This window comes from Chrysemys picta, chromosome 5 (genome assembly GCF_011386835.1).
Source record: "Chrysemys picta bellii isolate R12L10 chromosome 5, ASM1138683v2, whole genome shotgun sequence".
Taxonomy (NCBI): Eukaryota; Metazoa; Chordata; order Testudines; family Emydidae; genus Chrysemys; species Chrysemys picta.
This window is the reverse complement of record NC_088795.1, coordinates 18,050,941-18,074,788: the sequence shown is the minus strand read 5'-3', so window position 1 is coordinate 18,074,788 and position 23,848 is coordinate 18,050,941. Positions and strand designations below refer to the sequence as shown.

Genomic DNA, 23,848 nt, shown 5'->3' with positions numbered 1-23,848 from the left:
CTGGTGGGGGTCTGCTGGACTCCGCCCAGTGTTTAGGTAGGGCGGCCCTGCACTGGGCGCGGCCCTACCAGGTAGCTCAGGGACGGGGAGTAAAGTTTCCCCCGGCACCTCTGCTCACTGCCGCCCTAGCTGCCTTAGCCCGGGCAGCTGCTACCCTGCAGATCCGTTGTCACCGGTCGCCGGGGCTCGCTGGAGTCTCTGCCTCACGGGACCCCATCCCCAGTGCGCCTTAGCGCCAGTCGGTACTAGAGGGCGGCGGTGTAGAGTAGCTTTTTGACTATTTTCTTTCTGTCGTCTCTATGGCTCTTGAGCCGCTCTACCCACTCACTTCCTCTCTCTCGGTGGTTCAGAGACGGACACAGTGCATACACAATGGGAGGAAGGCGGGCTGGAGAAGGGACCGGCGTCACGTGATCTTCCTGCGTTCTTTCCGCCCGCCATTTTACGTTGGGGTTCGCGGCGGCGCCATTAAAGCGGGAGAAGGAGGCACAGCAGCTAGGTCCGCCGCCTGGAGTACGAGCCCTCGCGGTCTTAGCCGGCAGGCGGAAGCGGGCATCCGCGCGCGCCGGTCTCGTGCTCGCCGCGGCTCGTAGGGCGCGGCAGCGTCATGTCGGAGCAGCAGTTCGGGGGGGACTCGGCGGCTGGAGCCGGAGCCGGAGGCGGCTCGGCGGAGCAGGCGGAGCAGCAGGAGGGGATGGCTGGGGCGGGCGGCGCGGAAGGGGGAGGCGGCGGCGGCGGAGGAGGAGGAGGAGGTGGTGGCGGCGGCGGCGCCGCCGAGTCGGAGGGAGCCAAGATAGACGCGAGCAAGAACGAGGAGGATGAAGGGTGAGTAACGGCCGCTCTGGGCGGGGAGGCGGCTCCCGGCCTGTTCCCCCCCCCCCATTCCCCCGGCCGCGCGGTGGGGTTTCCCGCTGTTTACATCTCGGCGGCCTGAGGCCCGCAGTGACAGCCGCGGCGGCGGCCGCCGCCAACCCTGAGCCCGGGGGCAGTTTGCGCGGGAGCCCGGGATCCCTGCGTGCCTGTGGCGGGGCTGCCTGTCCCCGCCCCCGCCCGCAGCTCGGCGGCAGTAAAGCGCCTCGGGCCGCGTCGGGAGATGCCGCGCGATTGTCACCGCCCCTGCTCGACCGGTTCCCTCGCAGAGCGGTGTAGGGAGACAGCGGCTTGGTGTGTCTGCAAGTGGGAGACGATGCTGGCCCTGTGGAGGCTGGCTGGGACGCTGTGGGCCGCCCTAGGAAAGTTCAATAACTGCGCTACCGACTAGCTAAACCGCTCCCAGTTCCCGCTCAGTCAGGTGTTGCCCTTAGGCAAGTGCTCCCCATAACTTCTCTTCCATGGGTTGGAGGATCGAGCCCCTCATCCTCAATCCCATAGGTACAGCAGGCTTTTTCCGTCCTGCAACAGCTAAAGGCACCTAGACACACTTCTGTCTGAGGACTTTTTACTCTGGCAGATCACGCCTAAGATTGCTATAACTGAACAGCTATCAAGCATACTTTTGGTTTTCAGTTTACTTTGTGCATTGACTGCATCAGTTACCGGCTAGTTCTGCTGTGAGCAGGGTTAGATAATGCAGTGCCACTGTACCTGAGTCTTGTTGCAATTGTGGATGACACCGTGATAAGACTAACTAATCTCAGGTTGACAGTGTTTAAGTGACTGCTCAGGGTCCCACACTTAGTTACTGGCAGAATGGAATCCAGGAGTTCCTACTTAATGTGCTCTCTCAGCTATTGTTGTGAACTGTTGGTATTCCTCTAACCCAGTGGTTCTCAAACTTTTGTACTGGTGACCCCTTTCACATAGCAAACCTCTGAGTGTGACCTCCCCCCTCCCCCCCCAAAAACCTTTTTTTTAATATTTAACACTATTATAAATGCTGGAGGCAAAGCGGGGTTTAGGGTGGAGGCTGACAGCTCACGACCTCCCATGTAATAATCTCGTGACCCCCTGAGGGGTCCTGACCCCCAGTTTGAGAACCCCTGCTCTAACCCATCTTCCCTGCACCTTCATGTTAGTTTGTACTCTGCCAGGTAAACTACGCCGAGCCATCAACAGCTCCCAATCTCCTTTTTCTGAAAACCCCTTCCCCGATCTCACCCATCTCAAAATGTGGTATTTTCACACTTATTTATTGCTGCCTTTAGCTTTAAAGGAGGTAATTATAGTATCTAGTGTGAAGTATACATTGAATCCCTATTTTAGGGTTTTATGCTCGGCTCATCATTGTAGTGCCTTCTACGAAAAGTTAATAACAACAGCAAAGTCTTTAGTGGACTTCATGGATTCTGACTCTTCTCAGGATAAAAACTCTGCCTGGAGTATTTTTGTTTGTTTTTAGGCTTTTATTCTCATTTTTTAGGAAACAGAAATGGCATCTTAACTTAGCCAATCTGTTGTCTGTCGTTCAGTCACATCTGCTTTTCATTGCTGCCTGAAATAAGCATTCACTGCTTTTTTCACTTGTAAGCCATACAGAGGCAACCCAGCAAAAGTTAGATGGATTATATTTCTCCTTGTGTCTCGACAGGAGTATTTGCTAAATTCTAATTGCACCATCTTTATTGTTGGTGATGGTACATAAGCCAAAAAGAACTTCGTTTTTATTTTGTGGTTTTTTTAATTGATTTTACGAGGCTTGTAGTATGGAACCTTACCAATGCCATTAGCGACTTTTCAGAATAGAATTGCACTCCAAAACTTGTACTGTTCAGAACACTTAAGAGTGTTCAAAACAATAGTTACATCTAGATTTAGGGTCTGTGTGGATTGAGTGGTTGAGATTTGGTTGTGGTTAGGTAACACTTCTTAAGTAACCATAACTTTTCCTAATCAAGACAAATCTTTAAATCCATATTTAGGCTTGTAAATCAGTGGCCTATATTTCAGACCTGGGAGCCCGTTGCTGCTCTTGTTGAAGAGCATCTACTCAGTACCTCTGGAAAGTCAGGCCACTTCTGTTTAGGTACCTAACTGTAGACATTGATGTTGGAAAAATTTAGCCAATAATTCTAGTTGGTGAACAAAAAATTAGTCTTTGGGAAGGTGATATAAACATCAAGAAACTAAACCATAACAGAAGTGCAAGATTTTTAGTTGTATTACCAAGTGTGATACTATGGCATGCGCATAATTTATTACTGAGATGCAGTCTTGAGCTGTGAACATCCATCTATAGCCTATTGATATGGTACTGTGCTAATTGCTGTTTTAGCTTGTTTTTCCCTGTAATGTTTTTGGCCCCTTTGCTGGTATCATTTTAATGGCTGCTGTGGGCTCTTGCTCATCTTCAAGTTGTTTAGACACTTAAACATCTGTGCTTGATAGCTAGCTACAGTGATTACTCTAAAGTTTATAAAAAGTATAAATAAGTTAAAATTGTAATCCTAACAAATGCTGAAAATTGAATTTTGATCAGTTACTGTATTGGTTGGTTGTTCTCTAGCAATTCAAACTCCTCCCCATGGCTTTCTGAAGCGGCAGCGCCACAGCGGGAAGAATGGTAAAACTTTACATTTATTTCTAAATGCTCAAGGGCTCTGATAGCAATAAATTGAAAAGCATTGTGGGGGGCACCTGTCTGGCTTGTGCCACTAACTGGCAACTATTAATCCCCAGGACAAATTCCCGGTGGTTATTGCTTAAATATATAATAGGATATATGACCTGCGAAACTACAAAATTTTGTATGTGCAGGGTCTAATGTATAGGCTTAAAAATTGTTACTTAAATGGCTTGTGTTCTATGATTATGTAACTGCCATTTAGTCAAAAAGATGCATTGTATTAGTGTTCTTTTATATTAATGGAGAAATATCTAAATATTGACTGAGTGTTGTTAAATGGATATAATGTCCTTCTGATTTTCATCCTAATGCATTTACCTTTCTTTCATTTCCAAGTAAAATGAAGTGAGGTTTATTGAAAGTAAATCTTTTGTTTTAAATAGTACAAAGTGTTGGATTATAAGAGCCATCCTCGTGGAAGAGGCAAAAATCTTACTGAATTTGCTGTAACCAAAGGTTGTCTTATATTGCTTATGTGAAAAAATTCTTAGTGAAGTCAGCCCTTAATCTTCTGAAGACAACTGCTAATGCTTGGTGTGAGATGAGAAATTTTACCAATTTTTAACTAACATTACATTTTAAAGCTTGCCTTGAATTAGTAATATTTAGCATAATATAAGGTTTGCTAAGTGTCTCATTACAGTTTACCTTTAACTAGTAATTGAAATTAAATGCATCCAAAGTACCTTCAAAGTAAACAGTTTGATAAGTATACCTTCCAGAAATGTTAAATATGCTGATCTTTTTAGATTAGGCACTGAGTACTCGCCCTTCTATTACAGTTGCCAGTATTCTTTCTGTTTCTGTACACAACACAATAGACCAGGATTCATTGAAGTGTAGTCCTAAATATGTTTGTGATCTCCAGTTCAGTTAGACTCTGCAGCAACATACTTTTCTCTTAAGTACCACCAAACCCTAGTTCAGAGGGGCTTCAATTAACTCAGTTTTCTAATTTGGAATGGCTCCCTCCCCTCCTGGGGGTGACATACCAGTCAAATGGTAGAGTAGAAGACAGGCCCATTGGATGAAGATAACTTCCCTATGGCAGATCTGTCTCCCGCCCTCTGCAAACATGCTTGGAAGCCTCCTGATTTCCCTCCCTGCTTCCACAATGGCTTGACAGAGAGCAGGGAGAGAAATCAGAAACAATATTTTTTTCCCCTTTAAAAAAACAAAACAAAACTCCAAACACTTTGTTTGGCATTGGCAAAGTAAATATTTACATTCCTGTTTTCCTTTTGACTTAGTTTTGATTTTTATAACTTAAAACAACTGTTATTTCTGCCATGTCCTTGCTGTTTAATGCACGCTCAGTTGAGGGTTGGGATTAGGTTGTGGATGATGTTTTGTGGAGAGTTGTGATTTTCAGCCTAGACTTTAAGAGTAACTTTTCTGAATGGTGTCAGAACATACCAGGTAATGCTTGCACTGTAACATTGCATTAATTCCCTCAGCTAACGAGCTTCAGGATGTTGTTGATCTAGTCTCCCAGAACTTGAACTGTGGACTTGAAAAAATCCACATGTCATTGTCTAGTAGGAAATTTCCTGACAGGCCTATCAGAGGAGGACCCAAGTACCAACAGTTTCTGCAGAATTTAAGCTTTCCTCTAAGCCAGTTCTACACATGGAAGGCTTTGTTGGTAAAATTATTCCAGTCCTCCACTTCCCCTGAGCAAAATTAGTTATAGGTCCAAAAGTGCAGTTTTGCCAGTATAGTTGTGTGTCACTCTCAAATCAAATCTCTCACCACCATAGCTGTTCTGGCAAAAGTTTATAGTATAGATCTGGCTTTAGTTTTAAGCTTTTGCAATTGTGAAAGTAACCTTCCAAATGTCATCTGGTTGTAAACTGATGAAGTATTGTTTTACCAAGTCTGTAGGTACTATTAAAGGGAGCCTGTAAACTTCAAATTTTGAAATTCACTACATTCCCAAAATTTCACTTCCAGATAGAATTTCCTTTAAAGAGCAAGTAAAAATAAAACTTCAGAAGGGCTCTTCTGCTCCCCCATTTACACAGCTGCCTTTTTTTTCAGCAGGAAGCACACAGAGGAGAAATAGTCCATAAACTAGTATTGTCAGATGCACCAAGTTGTTTAATCAAAAAAGTGTGTTCTCTAACTTTTTTACGTAAATTAGACATTCCAAATAACTAGTAGGTTTAAAGACTTCCTGAGATTATTTTTTCCCAGGTTGACTGCTCCTTTAACAAGAGTCATCAGTTCTGCTGATACTCAAAACCTTGTATGCAGCACGGAAACGCTCAAGTAGCATGTCATCTTCGCATTACTGCTTGGGCAAGATCAGGGCAACAGCAGAAGCAAGCATTGTGGATATATTCATATGGGAGAATGATCCAAGGGGAAAAGCTGGGGTTGGTGAAGTTAGAGTAGCAGAGACCGAACCTGCCAGGTACCACAGAGACACCTGTTGTTGAGGTGGGAGTAGAGACCAAAAACTGATTTCCCTTCCAGCATCTTTAAATGTATAAGTCTCCACTAGTCAGAAGTGATTAATCTTTAAAAAAGAAAAACCCGCCTTCCAAGAAGAGGTCAGGAACAGACCCTGGCAAAAATATAGCGTGCACATCAGATTTCAATGGCTGCTATGTATGTTGACATATTTTGATTAAGGCTTGCTTACACTTTGTCATGTGGTGTAATCATGTAAACTTATTATCTTCTTACCTATTTGCCTGTATATGTTAGAAATCTTGGTTTGTAAACTTAGCGCCTCAATGACTATGCTTTTCTTACTCAAACTCCAAAACTCTAGGGTATGTTCTGAATTATTTGGCTACTGATTGACAGTCATAAACTCAGCCTTTAAAGGTAGACCCGTCACCTTCTTAGCTCTGTCTCGTCTTCCCCCCACCCCTTTTTTCAGTTATTTGCTCCATATTTTCTGCCTTTTTTTCCACTTCTGTACAGCTTTGAGTCTCTAATCCTTATATGTTTTCTGGGATGTTTCCGGGATCTCTTCTCTGTAAAGGTTTCATGACATTATAACCCTTCTTCTGAGAGCTGGAGAGACATGGCTTCCTCTCTGCCCTGTAAATGCTGCTTCTGCAATCTGAAAGTTTATGGGATGCATTTACATTCCACAGTGATTGGCTGCAGTGGTTTGCACCCAAGTGAATTGGCTGGCCAAAAATCCTTGTTGTTATGTCTTTCTCATTTCAAGCTCATGAAGTCTAAATTCAGAGTATAGTCTTGATTTGTAGTCAAGGTCTCTGAGTATGCCTCATGTTATCCACTTAACCACTACTGTGAGGGTACATTCCTTGGGAATTAGTGACTATGTAGGAAGAGAGTATCAGCGGGGTAGCTGTGTTAGTCTGGATCTGTAAAAAGCAACAGAGAGTCCTGTGGCATCTTTAAGACTAACAGATGTATTGGAGCATAAGCTTTCGTGGGTGAATACCCACTTCATCAGACGCATGTCTGTGGGTATTCACCCACGAAAGCTTATGCTCCAATACATCTGTTAGTCTTAAAGGTGCCACAGGACTTTCTGTTGCTTTATGTAGGAAGAGGTGATGTTTCTACAGAGGATTGGTAACACCAAACCACAAGCTGATTACTAGGGCCCTACCAAATTCTCGACCATGAAAAACTCGTCACGGCCCATGAAATCTGCTCTTTTGTGTGCTTTTCCCTATACTATACAGATTTCATGGGGGAGACCAGCATTTCTCATATTGGGGGGTCCTCACCCAAAAGGGAGTTGCAGCGGAGTTGCAAGGTTACTTTATGGGGGTCGTGGTATTGCTACCCATACTTCTGCGCTGCCTTCAGAGCTGGGTGGCTGGAGAGCAGCGGCTGTTGGCCAGCTGCCCAGTTCTGAAGGCAGCGCCCTGCCAGCAGCAACCCAGAACTAAGTGTGGCAATACCATGCCACCCTTACTTCTGCACTGCTGCCTTCCGAACTGGGCGGCCTGATAGTGGCGGCTGCTGACTGAGGACCCAGTTCTGCAGGCAGCAGTGCTGAAGTAAAGGTGGCAATGCCATACTTCTGTGCTGCTGCTGGTGGTGGCACTGCCTTCAGAGCTGGGCACCTGGCCAGCAGCCACCGCTCTCCATCACAATAACATTGTGACCCCCCCCTCCCCCCAACTCCTTTTTGGCTCAGGACTCCTCCAATTACAACACTGATATTTCAGATTTAAATAGCTGAAATCATGAAATTTATTATTTTTAAAATCTTATGAACATGAAATTGACCAAAATGGACTGTGCATTTGGTAGGGCCATACTGATTACATAGGAAATGCTCTGCACCGAGGAAACTATTGATACTGTCATTCTTCCTAAAGGTATTTTGAAGGGGGGTTTTTTTTGGGGGGGGGGGGGGAGGGGGGGGTTGATTCTTCCTTGTTCATTGGTCACATGTTGTCAGTTGGCTTTATTCAGCACATCCAGAGAATTTGTGTTGTGTACATTAGTGAGTTGGTTTGATACTGACTGAATTTTTCTCTAGACAGTGCCCTTCTGAAGAGATTTCACTTTTCCAGAGGCCATATTGCTAACATTGTTCATTATTAAGGCTACATTTATATTACGGTGGTCATAGAAGTCAGGGAAGCCGTGATTTCCAGAAACCTCCATGACATTCTCTGCTTCAGCCTCAGGGGTTATTGGACTCTGGAGCTGACAGCCAGCGGGGCCATGGCAGGGTTCCAGCAACAGGTGACAGCAGTGACAGGCAGTAGGGGGCCCCCTGCAGTGTTCTAGTGACAGGTGACAGACTCCTGAGGAAGCCCTCCTCAGGGTTCCAGCAACAGGCAACAGCCTCGTGCACGCGCCAGGTGGGATGCGTCGGGTGAGTTGCTGGGGGTGTTCTGTTTTCTCTTTGGGGAAATATGGTCACCCTGCAGCTTCCAGCTTCCATGGGTGGAGGGGGGCCCCCTCTGCAGCTTCCAGCGGCCATGGCCAGAGGGGGAACCCCACAGCTCCCAGCCACCATGGTGGTGGGGGAAACCGTGAAGCCACAGCAGCAAAAGTTAGACAGGTCACAGCTTCCGTGGATTTTTGTTTGTTGTCCATGACATGTCTGTGGCTTTTACTAAAAATAACCATGACAAAATCTTAACCTTATTTATTGTACCTATAAAATATATTCCTGCAGGCTCTTTCATTGACAGTGAAGGCTTTTCTGCCTTATTAGTCTTATGAAATTGTTCCATTCTTACATTACTGCATCACAGGCCACTATGTACATTACTGGCTACCTATATATACCCACCGTACATCAGGGTGGTTATATACAGAAGTCCATTCCATAGCTAGCATAAGGTCTTTTAAACTCTGTGGTGCTGTCTAATTCCACTCAACTTTAACATTTGGGTTTATTAAGGCTTCATTTCGCCCGGAGATACTAAACACCTTTAACTCCCATTGACTTCAGTTGGTAGTGTGGGTACTCAGCATGGGTGTTAAAAAAACAAAACAAAAAACAAACAAACAAAAAAACTGTTTATATTCTCTGACACTTCAACATGCAAGTTGCCACTTCTAAAACCCAATGTTGTGTAACTGGGATAATTTTTACAAATACAAAATTTCCTGGACTTTGGCTGGTGGGAATAATGTACTATCTTTTTTTAGATAAATCCTGTGAACTGTTCCAGTTGTATTCCTACGAGATACCACCTGTGAATCACCACAGTTAAGATCAGTTCAGAGGCTCAAGCTGGTTGTGGTGGTACTCATCTCCCAGTTTGGCTGATAGAGAGAGCCTGGTTTTTGAGGCACATTGTAAAGTCTCTCTGTTTCCTCATACTTTTGAAGAGAAGGGACTTGATGGGGCACTTGGGTCTGGGCATGAGTGTTATGACACAACACAGACATCCAGCACTACCACTAAATTCTTATTTTAAAAATAAAATTAATAATCTTTACAAATAAAAACAAAACAAACAACCCAAAACTTAACACAAGCAGATTTTACACCAAGGGACAGGAGCCATAGCCCCCAAGAAGTCCACTAGGGGATTTATTGTTGCTGTTGATTTTAAGTGGAAGATTCTTAGATACTACAATGATGCGCAGCAGTATCAAATCCTACAATAGATGGCTATTAGCACTTGAGTTGGAAGTTGGTTGATTTTGCTGGGTAGATTGACATGAGCTCTTGCCTACCCAGATAACATTAGTGACTGGGCTGGGTAGTACCAACAGCATCAAGCTCATGTCATTAGTGAATTTTTCTCAAGGCTTCCCATATTTAACCTATTTTAAATGGAGCATTTCATACAGTGTATTTCTATATCAATAATTCAATAACTTTATTACAAAATTAACTTATCTCCCCCCATCCTGCTATTTTAAAATTAATTTAAAATGCTATAGCATAATTATCCATTTCAACACTTGAAAATCATTTTAATAACCAACTTAAACTTTCTGAGTCCTTAAGATGGATCGCAAGTGAAATTCACTTTTAAATGTGAACATAGTTAAAATCTTTTAAATTCAAACATCTAACTTTAAATTAATTTTAAAATAGCACGATGAGGGGAGATAAGTGTAGTGTTCATCTAATATCCTATGTAGCCAAAGGGAATCCTCACAGTGGCAAAAATAAGGTAGATCTGGGTATTTTCACTGCTCATCAAACATATTTAAACACTGAGAGAAATACAAAAGCCCAGATTCCAGGTAATCCAAAAATAAAACACTCCTTTGAAAGTGGGAAATTAAAACCCAAGTTGCTACTATTTCATAAAAGAGTAAATACCATGTTAACTTCAGCCTTCAATATACATACACCTCTACCCCGATATAACACTGTCCTCGGGAGCCAAAAAATCTTACTGCGTTATATCGAACTTGCTTTGATCCGCTGGAGTGCGCAGCCTCCTCTCTCTCTCTCTCTCCTCCTCCCCCACTTCCTTCCCCCCCCCCCCTCCCGGAGCGCTGCCGTACCGCTTTAGATCCGAATTTGTATTATATCGGATCGCGTTATATCAGGGTAGAGGTGTACAGTGCATTTTGTCAAATAGACAATCTTTTCTTACAACTTTTTAATGTTTAAAGTAGAGCTGTCAATTAATTGCAGTTAACTCACATGATTAATTTTAAAAAATTGCGATTAAAAAAATAAATTGCGATTAATTGCACTTGTAACAATAGAATACCAATTGAAATTTATTAAATATTTTTGGATGTTTTTCTACATTTTCAATATTGATTTCAATTATAACACATAATACAAAGTGCACAATGCTCACTTTACGTTACTATTTTTGATTACAAATATCTGTACTGTAACAATGATAAGAGATATTATTTTTTATTTCGCCTTACACGATAAAGAGATTGCACTTCAGTACTTGTATAAGTGTAACTTATAAATGCAGATTTTTTTTGGTTACATAACTGCACTCAATAACAAAACCGTGTAAAATTTTAGAGCCTACAAGTCCACTCACTCCTACTTCTTATTCTGTCAATTGCTAAGACAAACAAGTTTGTTTACATTCACAGGAGATACTGCTGCCTGCTTCTTATTTACAATATCAGCTGAAAGTGAGAACAGGTGTTCGCATGGCACTTTTGTAGCCAGTGTTGCAAGGTATTTACATGCCAGATATGCTAAATATTTGTATGCCCCTTCACGCTTCGGCCACCATTCCAGAGGACGTGCTTCCATGCTGATACTCATTTAAAAAAAAAAAGTGTCAATTAAATTTGTAACTGTACTTCTTGGGGGGGAGAACTGTATGTCTCCTGCTCTGTTTTACCCACATTTTGCATATATTTCATGTTATAGCAGTCTCAGATGATGACCCAGCACATGTTCGTTTTAAGAACACTTTCACAGCAGGTTTGACAAAATGCAAAGAAGGTACCGATGTGAGATTTCTAAAAATAGCTACAGCACTTGATCCAAGGTTTAAGAATCTGAAGTGCCGTCCAAAATCTGAGAGGGATGAGGTGTGGAGCATGCTTTTAGAAGTCTTAAAAAAGCAACACTCTGATGCGGAAACTACAGAACCCAAACCACCAAAAAAGAGAATCAACCTTCTGCTGGTGGCATCTGACTCAGATGATGAAAATGAACATGCATCAATCCGCACTGCTTTGGATCATTATCAAGTAGAACCCATCATCAGCATGGAATCATGTCCTCTGGAATGGTGGTTGAAGCATGAAGGGACATGCGAATCTTTAGCGCATCTGGCACATAAATATCTTGCAACACCAGCTACAACAGTTCCCTGCGAACGCGTATTCTCACTTTCAGATGACATAGTAAACAAGAAGCGGGCAGCATTATCTCCTGCAAATTGTAACCAGCCTTGTTTCTCTGAGTGATTGGCTGACCAAGAGGTAGGACTGAGTGGACTTGTAGGCTCTAAAGTTTTACATTTGTTTTATTTTTGAATGGAGTTTTTTGAACATCATTCTACATTTATAAGTTTAACTTTCATGATAAAGAGATTACACTACAGTACTTGTATGAGGTGAATTGAAAAATACAATGTTTTTTTACAGTGCAAATATTTGTAATAAAAAAAAATATAAAGTGAGCACGGTACACTTTGTATTCTGTGTTGTAATTGAAATTAATATATTTGAAAATGTAGTAAACATCCACAAATATTTAAAATAAATGGTATTATATTGTTTAACCGCATGATTAATGACAATTAATTTGTTTAACCGCTTGACAACCCTAGTTTAAAGATATTACAGTATGTTAGAGTACTTCAACATCTTTAAGAGCCAAAAAGGCTAGCCGTGCTAATGGCCTATCTTAATCTAAACAGTATTGCTATGCTTATTTTATGGAAGTAGACAAAAAATGCTTGATTTGTACTGTAAGTTTCACAGTTATTTAGCCTTTTCATGGGTATAATGATATGAGGGAAGGTTTTGGTAAGTTTGCATTGCTATTTTTTGCTCATTTATCGAGTCCTGTACACATGTCGTCTTTTTCTTTCCTTCACGCAGCAAAAAGTTCCCCAAATAATTTGCTGGGAAGTCTTATTTCCCCACATGCCATAGATATGGAACACTAAGCCTTTTCTTTTGTTATAAAAACCTTGAAAACTTGAAGAAATTATCCCATAAATGTATCCTCCTAAATCAGTGCTACTCAGACTGAGGCTTGCGAGCTGCAAGTGGCTCTTTAATGTGTCTCCTGAGGCTCTTTGAAGCACATGCTATTAAAACACTGTGTGATTTGATTATTAACCAATAAGGATGCTTTTACTATGTTATTAACCAGTTATAGTTGATAAAATAAGTATACTTGGTCAGTCATTTTGAAGTGAGAATAATGTATATAAAAATGGAAAATAGAGAGTTCACACTACTGGGGCTGTTTTAGGTAATGTTGGTTGCTAATTGACTCCTGAACCACTTAAGTCTGAATATCGGTGTTTTAAAGCATCTCTGGAGCGTAGAGCACTTCTGAGTGTCTGTCACCACTAATGTGGTGGTGCAACACTCAGTTGCCCAACTAATCCCTTCATATTGTCTTGAAAGCACTAATCCTGAGAAGGGCTTCTAGTACTCTGCGGTAGAGAGCAAAGGCTATTGGAACAATATGTGAACGGATGGAGAGGAGTGGGTCTGCTGGGGATTAATTCAGAATGGGTTTTTTTGGTGGGGGGATATGTTGTAGTCACTGGTGTTACGCATGTAACATCTGCAGGCTGAAGCCTCTCTGTGTCCACTGCAGTTGCATAAGGATTAGATAAATCTGTCAAAAGTCTATGCATTCTTAAGGCCATGACTAACATAGCAAGACCTTAGATTGAGTAGCCTTGATGGTCCGATCTGTATGTGCAGCTTTGATTTAAAGAGGTCGTCCGGCATATAGTGATGTGACATAATTCATGCTATAGATGTGCTGGTATATATTTTGTAAAGTGACTTTCTCCACATGTGTAACACAAAGTTTGGATTTATATTGTGTGCAGAGGAACATTCTAGGGCAGGGGTGGGCAAACTTTTTGGTCCGAGGGCCACATCTGGGTGGGGAAATTGCATGCAGGGCCATGAGTGTAGGGCTGGGGCAGAGGGTTGGGGTATGGTATGGGAGGGGGTGCAGTGTGCTGGAAGGGGCTCAGGGCAGGGGGTTGGGGCTCAGGAGGGGGTAAGGAGTGCAGGAGGGGGCTCAGGGCAGGGAGTTGGGGCGCAGGAGGGATGTGGGGTGCACAAGGGGGCTCAGGGCAGGGGGTTGGGGTGTGGGGTACAGGAGGGGTTCAGAGGGCTCTGTGCGCTACCCTCCTCTGCGGGTACCTCCGCTGAAGCTCCCATTGGCTACAGTTCCCTGTTCCCAGCCAGTGGGAGCTGCGTGGGGGGCGCACGGAGCCCTCGGCCCCTCCTCCCCCAGGGGCCTCAGGGACGTGGTGCCAGCTGCTTCCAGCAGCAGCATGGGGCCGGCAGTCCAAAGCCCTGTTGGGCCGGATCCGGCCCACGGCCCGTAGTTTGCCCGCCCCGTTCTAGGGATTACTAGAATGAATACCAACTTGTGGAAGTAAGTTTTAGTTGAGGCAATGAAGAGTACTAGGTCTTGTAGGAAATGTCTTTGCAGATCTGGCTGGATCTTGTTTTCTCTTGTGATTTTTGGAGCCAAAATAAAGCAAAATTACTTGAAAATGATTCTTCACTTGAAGGGGTACAAATAACATTTGTATAATAGCTTTAGGAAAGATTCCATTCACAATTTCACTTGGTTAATTTAAGTTGACACAAATAATAAAATGCTCCCTTTTTGAGGAGGTAAGATGTTTGGCCTTTTCACCCCTTATTTCCCAACTCTTTGCATTGGGAGAGTGACTTGATTCCAAACTATCTAGTGTACCACCATATTTACAATTAAAATGAAAATCAAACTTAGATGAGCCTACCCACATTAAGTTGCATGGCCAGTGTGATTGGGAAAACAATGGATTTACAACTTGTTTGGGCACTCATTTTGGAAAAAACACATTACCTCATCAGTATTTAATTTTATAAATTTAGTATTGGTCTTGGTCTGAGCACATAACTTTACAGTCATGTTCCAATACTGCTTACTTCCCTTCTGTGTGAGTAGAGTAATTTGTCCCCAACCCGGTAGTTTATGTCTAGGAACTTAAGTAGTGGCAAACCAAACATATTTGTGCCTGTCCAGCCCAGACTGGCATATACGGCTCAGTGGGTAATCTGCACTTATTTTGTGCATTTATTTTGAAAAGTAACTATGGAATAATGACAACTTAATCAACATTTGATCCCCTGTGAGGCTGAGTGCAATTGAAAACAGAATGTGGCTCGAAGGATCTTTGGTGGTGGTGATGTGAAGTAGGAAGAATCATCATTGTCTTCTCAGCCCCCACATTGAGTTTGTAGGGCTGGCAGCTTAATAAGTCTTATTTGTAAACTAAATAAATGACTGACACAAATATGGAACTCAGAATGTCACTTTTACATAGATTTTTCAGGGCATATTTGCACTTGTGACAAATTTGACCAGGACCACTTTCTGAAATGTAGAGGGATGATCAGATATATAAAGGGGTATTGCTAATAGTATCCTACCAAAGTTCCCTAATTGGAAAAATGAGCTCTTATGGGGAAAAAAAATCCTGTATGTCAAATTTTAGAACAGATATTAACAAATTAATAATCTTGTCTTTACAGGAAAATGTTCATTGGAGGCCTTAGCTGGGACACTACAAAGAAAGATCTGAAGGACTACTTCTCCAAATTTGGTGAAGTCGTAGACTGCACTCTGAAGTTAGATCCTATCACAGGGCGATCAAGGGGTTTTGGCTTTGTACTTTTTAAAGAGTCTGAGAGTGTAGATAAGGTAGTGTTATTCTCTAATCTAATTAATTCATTTAATCTTTAAATGAACAGTAAAGAAACTCAGTAATAAGGTTCGTGTGTGCATCTTGTCTACGTGATCTATTAAAAAGATACAGCTTTGAGAAGCAATATTTTTCCAGAGGCTGCTTTTTGAAATGCTTTTACTTTAACCATGACCTGTCCAACTCATTGGCAATGAACAACATTTCTTGAAGCATGGTCTCATGTCCTTCACTGCAAGGAAATCTCTCTCAGCATGTCAGGCCTTGGTCCTTGTGTACACTACAGTGGTAGCTTGATGTAATCTCCTTTACATTGACCTAGCTATGGAAGTGTCTTCACTTACATTTGGTGCCCACCAACGTAAGTGCCTCTCTACGCCGTTTTAGTAACACCACCTCCCCAAGCAGTGTAGAGTCACAGTCGATGTAATTAAGTTTGATGCAGTGTCAGTGTAGACACTGCATTGCTTACCTCAACTGTTACTGGCTTTCAGGAGCCATCCCACAATGCCCTACACTGACAATAGAATTGTTACAACGCTCCTGGAGAGGGGACACACTGCTGACACACGGAGCTAAGTGTGTGCACGCATAAGCGATTTAATAACTGCAGTCGCTGTATGCCAGTGTAAGTTAGGTGGACATAATTTTGAAGTGTAGACAATACCTCAGACACTACAGTATTAAATGCTATTGAAAAAAACAGATATCCATAAGGCCCTTCATTTCTGGTTTTTACTAAAAAATTCCTGGGTTTTACAAAAGCTATTTGGTTTATACACCTCTACCCTGATATAACGCTGTCCTCGGGAGCCAAAAAATCTTACCGCGTTATAGGTGAAACCGCGTTATATTGAACTTGCTTTGATCCGACGGAGTGCATAGCCCCGCCCTCCCGGAGCGCTGCTTTACCGCGTTATATCTGAATTCGTGTTATATCGGGGTAGAGGTGTACCAATTTTCACCTGAATATTGGATCATTCAAGTACCTGAAAATACGACTGTTAAGAAAATCCAATACGTTGTTAGGTAGATGTGTTTGTTAATAATAAATTAAAAAGACAAGGTTAGTGAGGTAACATCTTTTATTTGGCCAGCTTCTGTTGCTGTAAGACAAGCTTTTGAGCTTCTCTGTGTATTAGCACTTCTCTCTTAACATCCTGGGACTAACATGGCTACAACTACACCGCAAATGATAATAAATTAGTCTAAGTCTAAATGTGGGGTTCTGTTAAAGCAATGTAATTTAATGTTGTGGAAAATATATGCACATGCATATGTGCTATTAATGCACTGTTCCTGAAATAAACCACAGTATTAAACTGTTTTTGCACTCTTTCAATACTCTTACTTTTCTCTGTTTGTTGCCTACCTGGTCCCACGATGTTTACCCTCAAATTTACCCAAAAAATGGAAGTCCACTTTTTGCACCAGTTTTCACCCATTTTTAATTTTTTGTAATAAAACTGATCAAGTTTTGGGAAATTTATAACAATATAAAAAACAAAGGACCTTGGATATCCAGTACTGTGGAACCGTATGCTCGGCAAGAATATTGGAGCTTACCTGGTCTAAACAGATGGTAGTTCGCAAACTGTAAAGCGGTTTGATCTTTTTCAAACTTTCTTTTAGGGTGCCTTCTTTGAATACTGTGTCCTTGACTTTCTTTTATGGCACTCGGCTCCAAAGTGATAAGTGCTTAGATTTAGAGTTTGTGGAGGAAACACATAGTGTATATTGGCCAATATTGCAGATCTGTTACTTGATTGTGCACTTGTAAAAGTGCTCAGTTTATGCCCATCTTTAGTTAATGCTGTGTCTTTAGCATCTTTACCAAAAACTGCAGTAAAGTATTTAGTTAGTTTGAAAAGTCAAAATGTTGTTAACTTCAAATTTTATAGGTCATGGACCAAAAAGAACATAAACTGAATGGAAAAGTGATTGATCCGAAAAGAGCTAAAGCCATGAAAACAAAAGAACCTGTTAAAAAGATTTTTGTTGGTGGACTATCTCCAGATACGCCTGAGGAGAAAATAAGGGAGTATTTTGGAGGTTTTGGTGAGGTATGTGACAAAAGCTGTTTAATCCACTTCTGTTTTGAGTAGCTTCTGACATTGAAACATTCTAACTTTGACAGTGGTGGTACTGCTTTAAAGCATGGTTTTAAAATGTTGAGGCTTCACATCATTTGCCTGGCCAGTGTATACTCTAGACCTAACTACAGAGTGTTTGAAATTTTTTAGACTAAGTGGAAATCTAATCTTGGTTTCTAAAGCATTTCAGATTTGCCTTGAAAATGCTCTTCACCCAGTGGGCTAAGACCTTTTTTTTTTTTTTGAAAGGGGAGTAAAATACTTGTGCTTTATTTTCTAACTTTATCTTCAGGGTAAATGTAGGCAAAAGTATCTTTTGTGTTGGTGAATCTCCATAAATTCTATAAAGATGGCTTAAATGGCTGCCTATTCCCCACTGACCTGGCAAATCCTGCTAACATGAATCTTTCAGCCCACGTCAACACAACGGTCAATAAACCTGGTCACCAACTGGTTGTGCTCTACCCTGATTACAAATGTAGTTCCACTTCGTAATGTACTGTGGACCTTAACTGGTCTGTGTTAAATTGAAACCTACTTTGTAACTTGGGTAAGGAGATATGTTGGACATTTCCTTACTTACATTGGTATATTTGCAGTCAAGTTCTTAAACTCAGGATCTAAAATTGTTCTTGTAACATGGTTTTAGTGCCAGGATTGGTAATATAGGTGCCATGAAACTGGAACTACATTTCCTGGAAATTAGGAATACTTGACTGAAAAATACTGTGAAGCAAATCATGCTGATGTAATTATTGAATACTCTTTAAACATGTAACTTAAATTTGAATGTGAACATGAAATATATAGGTATATATTACTTACAGTTTCCATGTATGGTGAGAGCAAAATGCCTGTGCATGGAAACTTGCTACCTGCACATATCGGTTAAATAAGTTCAGTTAAATAATATGAGCTATGCAGATGTAACTTTGTGATTATCTGATTTTAAACATAGTAAAGTACGGAGGGTTGTTTGGTAAGAATGACATTGAAATATGCTAATTTGTTTTCACCAGGTGGAATCTATAGAGCTTCCCATGGACAACAAAACCAACAAAAGGCGTGGATTCTGCTTTATTACTTTCAAGGATGAGGAACCAGTGAAGAAAATAATGGAAAAAAAATACCACAACGTCGGTCTTAGTAAAGTATGTTAAAGTCTTACTAGAGGAATTTTAAATTGCTTGTTGTAACAGAGCAAATAATTTCCTGTGTATGGAATACATTAAGAGCTGCCTCCATTTTATTTGTGATAGTATCCTGGACATGTATGGTCTGGACATGTATGGTCTAGCTATAACAAAGTATTTTAGCTCATCAACGTTTTACTATATAAGCACCAAGTGTGCCTAGATTTTTTGATGCATGTTGGGAACCATTGTTCATGTCTTCCTCTGGAACAGAGACTCTGGACCCTATGCCACTCTTGCTTCCAACAAGTTTGTGGCCTTAGACACTTTATCATCCTTTTCATTCAGGGATATGGCAACAGCACACTCATTTATCCCCAAAGCCCTGAATTCCCACTGGTAGGGCTCAGTGCACAAACCTTCTCTCCTCTCTCCCTCCACCCCCCCGCCCCGTGAGACTTACATTTCATCCCCTTCAGGGCCCACTACAGCCTCCTTTAAGAACCTTGGAATCTCTCCCTTCCACAGCCTTCTTTGCCCTCTTCTACCACATATATGTTATCTATAATTTTGGAATGGATTGTTTCTTTGAATCAATATCATTCTTGCATCCTGGTTTAACTCTTCAACCACTTGGAAATGCTTTCTTGTTAGTAAACTACTTAAGTGGAATATAAACCAGTGAAAATTGTCTTAAACTGGTACTAAAGCAAAATGGAAACGTGCTTATTAGCATATCCTGGACTGTATAGTTCAGAAATTGCATCACTTGTGTAAGTATGGCCAATAGCAAAAATAATGTAAAAATGAAAGCTTAAGTTTTACATGACTGTTTATATACTGACAGCTGAGTTGAGCTTTCAAAACGTAATTGAGTAAAACTATTGATGCTTTCATAATTCAAATCTGGTCCAAACTTTTCTAAGGCTATACAATTTGTAAACCAGATGGAAAAACTGAAGTATAGAAATAAAATTTAATCTAAACAATTCCTTTAAGAATTAGTGTCTATACCAGAAGTGATTAAACAGTTTGTCACTGAATGTTCACACGCTATGAACTAGAGTAGGTAACTGTTTAGGTTGACGTTATTTGTTGTTTTTCATAAATCTCCAGTGTGACTATTTTTTTATTCTACGTTCATCTCTTAACTAAAGTACTAACTTACAATCAGTTGGCTATAAATTACTTTAAAGACTGCTTTTTTTCCAATTAGGTTTGATTTTAACTTTTGGTCTTCTAGTGTGAAATAAAAGTAGCCATGTCAAAGGAACAGTATCAGCAGCAACAGCAATGGGGAAGTAGAGGAGGATTTGTTGGGAGAGCCCGTGGAAGAGGTGGTGGTAAGTTTGTGCTTAACTTTTTTTAGTAATTTTAGAAAGGTGTCTATATTCTTTCAGTATTCTAATTTTTTGGCAATTTACTACTGTGCTTCAGGCCCCAGTCAAAACTGGAACCAGGGATATAGCAACTACTGGAATCAGGGATATGGCAACTATGGCTACAACAGCCCAGGGTACGGTGGCTATGGAGGATATGACTACACTGGTTACAACAACTACTATGGATATGGTGACTATAGCAGTAAGTACTGAGCTTTCTATATAAAGTGTTATCTGACTTCTGTTTTAAACTTGTACAGTGAGAAGGGATGTCAGATGACTTGAAGTACCCTACATGGGTATTTTAAATCTTGTTTAGTGTTTAATCTCTTGGAAGCCGGAATCGAAAATGTATCCATACCTGTGCCCACTCCCCTGATCTCATAGAAACCTGTTTTTTGGCTTGATCTTGAGTTACTGACCTTTAGTACTCATGGCAGCAGTCGACCATATGTGTTGCTGGTACGCACGTGGGATATGCAGGCTTTTTCAGTGACTATCCCTTCATTTTGACGACTTCTGTACATTTCCCCCTTCTGTTATATGCCACCTCTGGTGTTGAACTGTGAAACGCCTTGAAAAGCTGTGCCCATTGGAAGATTCACAAGAGAGCTCGCCCTATTTTATAGGGAGTGCAACCTCCCAATTGCCTCCGATTATCTGTCCCCACAGAGAGCAAATGGAACTTGCTTTTGTGTCCTCACACTAAATCTTCACTTAGCCTACCCTCAATCTTTCTTTACTAGCTTTTAGTGTGGTATAGGTTAGTTCAGTGTAGATGACCCTTTTCTTAGCCTCTATTGTGACTGTGTTGGGCCCTAATCCCCGCAGGGGCTTTAAGATTTGTACCCACTTTTGGTACCTCCTGTGCCTGGGTGAAACCCATTTGGTAAAGCCAGAGTATGGTCTGTTGCACATTCACTTCATGCACCAGATGTGGGAGACGTGCGGTTCCAAGCTCATCTGGCTTCTCACTGCCTACAGCCTGATATCTTGATGGGCCCATGAAGGCTACCAAGACCAGCCTCTGTGCTGAGATCCTCTGACATTGGAGCCAAGATGTTGGACCCAAGATGCACTGTGCCACTCCAGCCTTAATGCCAGTTCTACCATAGATTCAAGGTTATAATTTCCTCTGTGCTCTACTGGGAGCAAATCCCTCATTTGGCATTGAATACATCCAAAGTGGCACTGAAGACAAGATCAGTGCCTTCTACCAAGACCTCAATAGCCTTGTCACTAATTTAGGAGGTGCCAACCTCAGTACCTGTTCCATGCTTGGCACCATTGCCAAGTTAGTTTCTCTTTTTTTGTACTCTGACTCATGAGTCGCTTGAAGATTGTTGAGCACCACTGTCACCTCTTCTGCACACTCCTCTGGAGCTGGACGCTCCAGCATCAATTAACTTGGACTCCTTGCAGTTTAAGTCCCCATAACTGCTTCCATCTTTGTTGGAATGGGGTCCACTTGTTGACACTACTAGCCACCCTAATGCTTGCTTTCCCGCAAAAGAACAAGTGGATACAAACTGGCCATCAATAAGTTTAGGCTTGTAATTAGACAAAGGTTTCTAACCATCAGAAGAGTGAAGTTGAGTTTTTTAGCCTGCTTTTTTGACATCCATTGTCCTTGTCCTGCTGTGCTCACTTCTTCCATTTCTTAGAATCGTGAAATCTGTCATTTCATCACTTTCACCCAAGTTGCCTTCCACCTTCAGATTTGCAACCAATTCCTCCTTGTAGGTCACAATCCAAGTCTAAAATGGCTGTTTCCCCGGTTACTGCCTCTACTTTCTGAAACAAAAAGTTTTCCCCAATAGATTGCAAAAACTTACTGGAAATTTTGTGGTTTGCGGTATTATTTTTTCAATAAATGTCTGGGTAGTTAGTCCTCCATTACTAGCAGGTGTGTTGTTTTGGATATTTCTGTTCTTGAAATGCCTAATCCACCTCCCCTTCCTAATTTGATCCCTATTTCCTTTCCCCACCCCCTTTATTTTTACCCAGAGACTTCCAACTGGTCTGCCTCTAACCTCCTGCACCTCACAACGAGTGTATATGTTCTGATATATAATGCAATACCTCCTCCCTTTTCCCCTGCTTGTTCTTCTTGAATAGCAGTATTCCAGTCATGAGATTTATCCCCCAGGCCTCTGATGCCAGTTGAGTAATTTTGCGTATGTACTAATACCTGTACTTGCATTTGTGTATAGATATCTATTACAGTGAGCAGATTCTGATTTCCCTCTTGTTGTTCCTATGACCCTATTGTAATTTTCTGTGTCTTCTCCCCATCATCTAACCCCCTGTCAAGGTTGCCTTTCTTAACCTTACCTGTGGGCTCTTGTCATCTGCCTCATTTGTATTAAGGACAAACCCTACAGTCTCCAGGTTCCTTAAGGGCATTCACCCCTTCTTCCCTCCCCTCATTAGGGAGTCTCTGCCCTCATGGAACTTAAATCTTTTCCTAATGAAGTTAATGGGCCTTCCTTATGGGACTTCTGCTCAGTGGCTCTCAAACTTTCATACTGGTGACCCCTTTCACATAGCAAGACTCAGAGTGCGACCCAACCTCCCCCCTCCTATAAATTTAAAAAAAAATTCATTATAAATGCTGGAGGCAATGTGGTGTTTGGGGTAGAGGCTGACAGCTCGCGACCCCCCCATGTAATAACCTCATGACCCCCTGAGGGGTCCTGACCCCCAGTTTGAGAATCCCCTGCTCAAGCCTCTCTCAAGCATCTATCCGTCTAAACTACTTTCTTGATAGCAAATATGTCTGCTTAGTGTTTTGGTGGCTGCTCCACCTTGTACTGTGGTCAGCTAGGCCCCATCCCAGCTTCATGCCTTGGGTCTCTGATTTCCATCTCTCTCAATGCATATCCCTCCTGGCAGTCTTGTTGAGAGGGGATTTTGGGACGGTGGGCAGGGGACAGGAGTGTGGATGGTGGTCGGGGGGGGGAAACAGGGATGAATGGGGGCAGGAGTTCCAGGGGGGCAGTCAGGAAGGAGGGGGGGGTTGGATGGGGCGGCAAGGGGGCAGGCAGGGGCAGGGGTTCCATGGGCAGTCGGGACAGGGAGAAGGGGTGGTTGGATGGGGCAGAGGTCCCTAGGGGGGCCATCAGAAATGAGAGGAGGGGTTGGATGGGGTGGTGGGGGTCCGTGGGCAGTCGGGACAGGGAGCGGGGGTGTGTGGATGGGGCAGGGGTCCTGGGGGGGCCCATGACCCCCTCCCCTAACCGGCCCACCATACAATTTACGAAACCCGATGCGGCCCTCAGGCCAAAAAGTTTGCCCGCCCCTGACCTAGGGGTGAACAAGAAGCTGGATATGAGTCAACAGTGTGCTCTTGTTGCCAAGAAGGCTAACGGCATTTTGGGCTGTACAAGTAGGTGCATTGCTAGCCAATCGAGGGACGTGATCATTCCCTTCTATTCGGCATTGGTGAGGCCTCATCAGGAGTACTGTGTCCAGTTTTGGGCCCCACACTACAAGAAGGATGTGGAAAAATTGGAAAGAGTCCAGCGGAGGGCAACAAAAATGATTAGGGTGCTGGAGATCATGACTTATGAGGCGAGGCTGAGGGAACTGGAATTATTTAGTCTGCAGAAGAGAAGAATGAGGGGGGATTTCATAGCTGCTTTCAACTACCTGAAAGGGGGTTCCAACGAGGATGGATCTAGACTGTTCTCAGTGGTACCAGATGATAGAACAAGGAATAATGGTCTCAAGTTGCAGTGGGGGAGGTTTAGGTTGGATATTAGGAAAAACTTTTTCACTAGGAGGGTGGTGAAGCACTGGGATGGGTTACCTAGGGAGGTGATGGAATCTCCTTCCCTAGAGGTTTTTAAGGTCAGGCTTGACA

The 23,848-nt window shown here is 42.4% G+C and overlaps 1 protein-coding gene across 4 annotated transcripts in view; it reads left to right on the top strand.

Annotated features, from left to right (window-relative positions):
- The first annotated feature begins 466 nt into the window (after positions 1 to 466).
- The window catches only part of HNRNPD (heterogeneous nuclear ribonucleoprotein D), a 26,025-nt gene continuing 2,643 nt past the window's right edge, over positions 467 to 23,848 (top strand). For 2 of the 4 annotated variants that reach the window (XR_010601225.1, XM_005292087.5), the window contains exons 1-7: positions 467 to 825; positions 3,443 to 3,499; positions 15,206 to 15,374; positions 17,277 to 17,438; positions 18,488 to 18,619; positions 19,845 to 19,944; positions 20,039 to 20,185. Coding sequence is in view for 2 of the 4 variants with exons in the window: in XM_005292087.5 (XP_005292144.3) it covers positions 608 to 825; positions 3,443 to 3,499; positions 15,206 to 15,374; positions 17,277 to 17,438; positions 18,488 to 18,619; positions 19,845 to 19,944; positions 20,039 to 20,185 (985 nt within the window). In the remaining 2 variants the exon portion in view is untranslated. The remainder of the gene's footprint in view (positions 826 to 3,442; positions 3,500 to 15,205; positions 15,375 to 17,276; positions 17,439 to 18,487; positions 18,620 to 19,844; positions 19,945 to 20,038; positions 20,186 to 23,848) is intronic. The other 2 variants (XR_010601226.1, XM_065596042.1) reach the window with 1 other exon arrangement.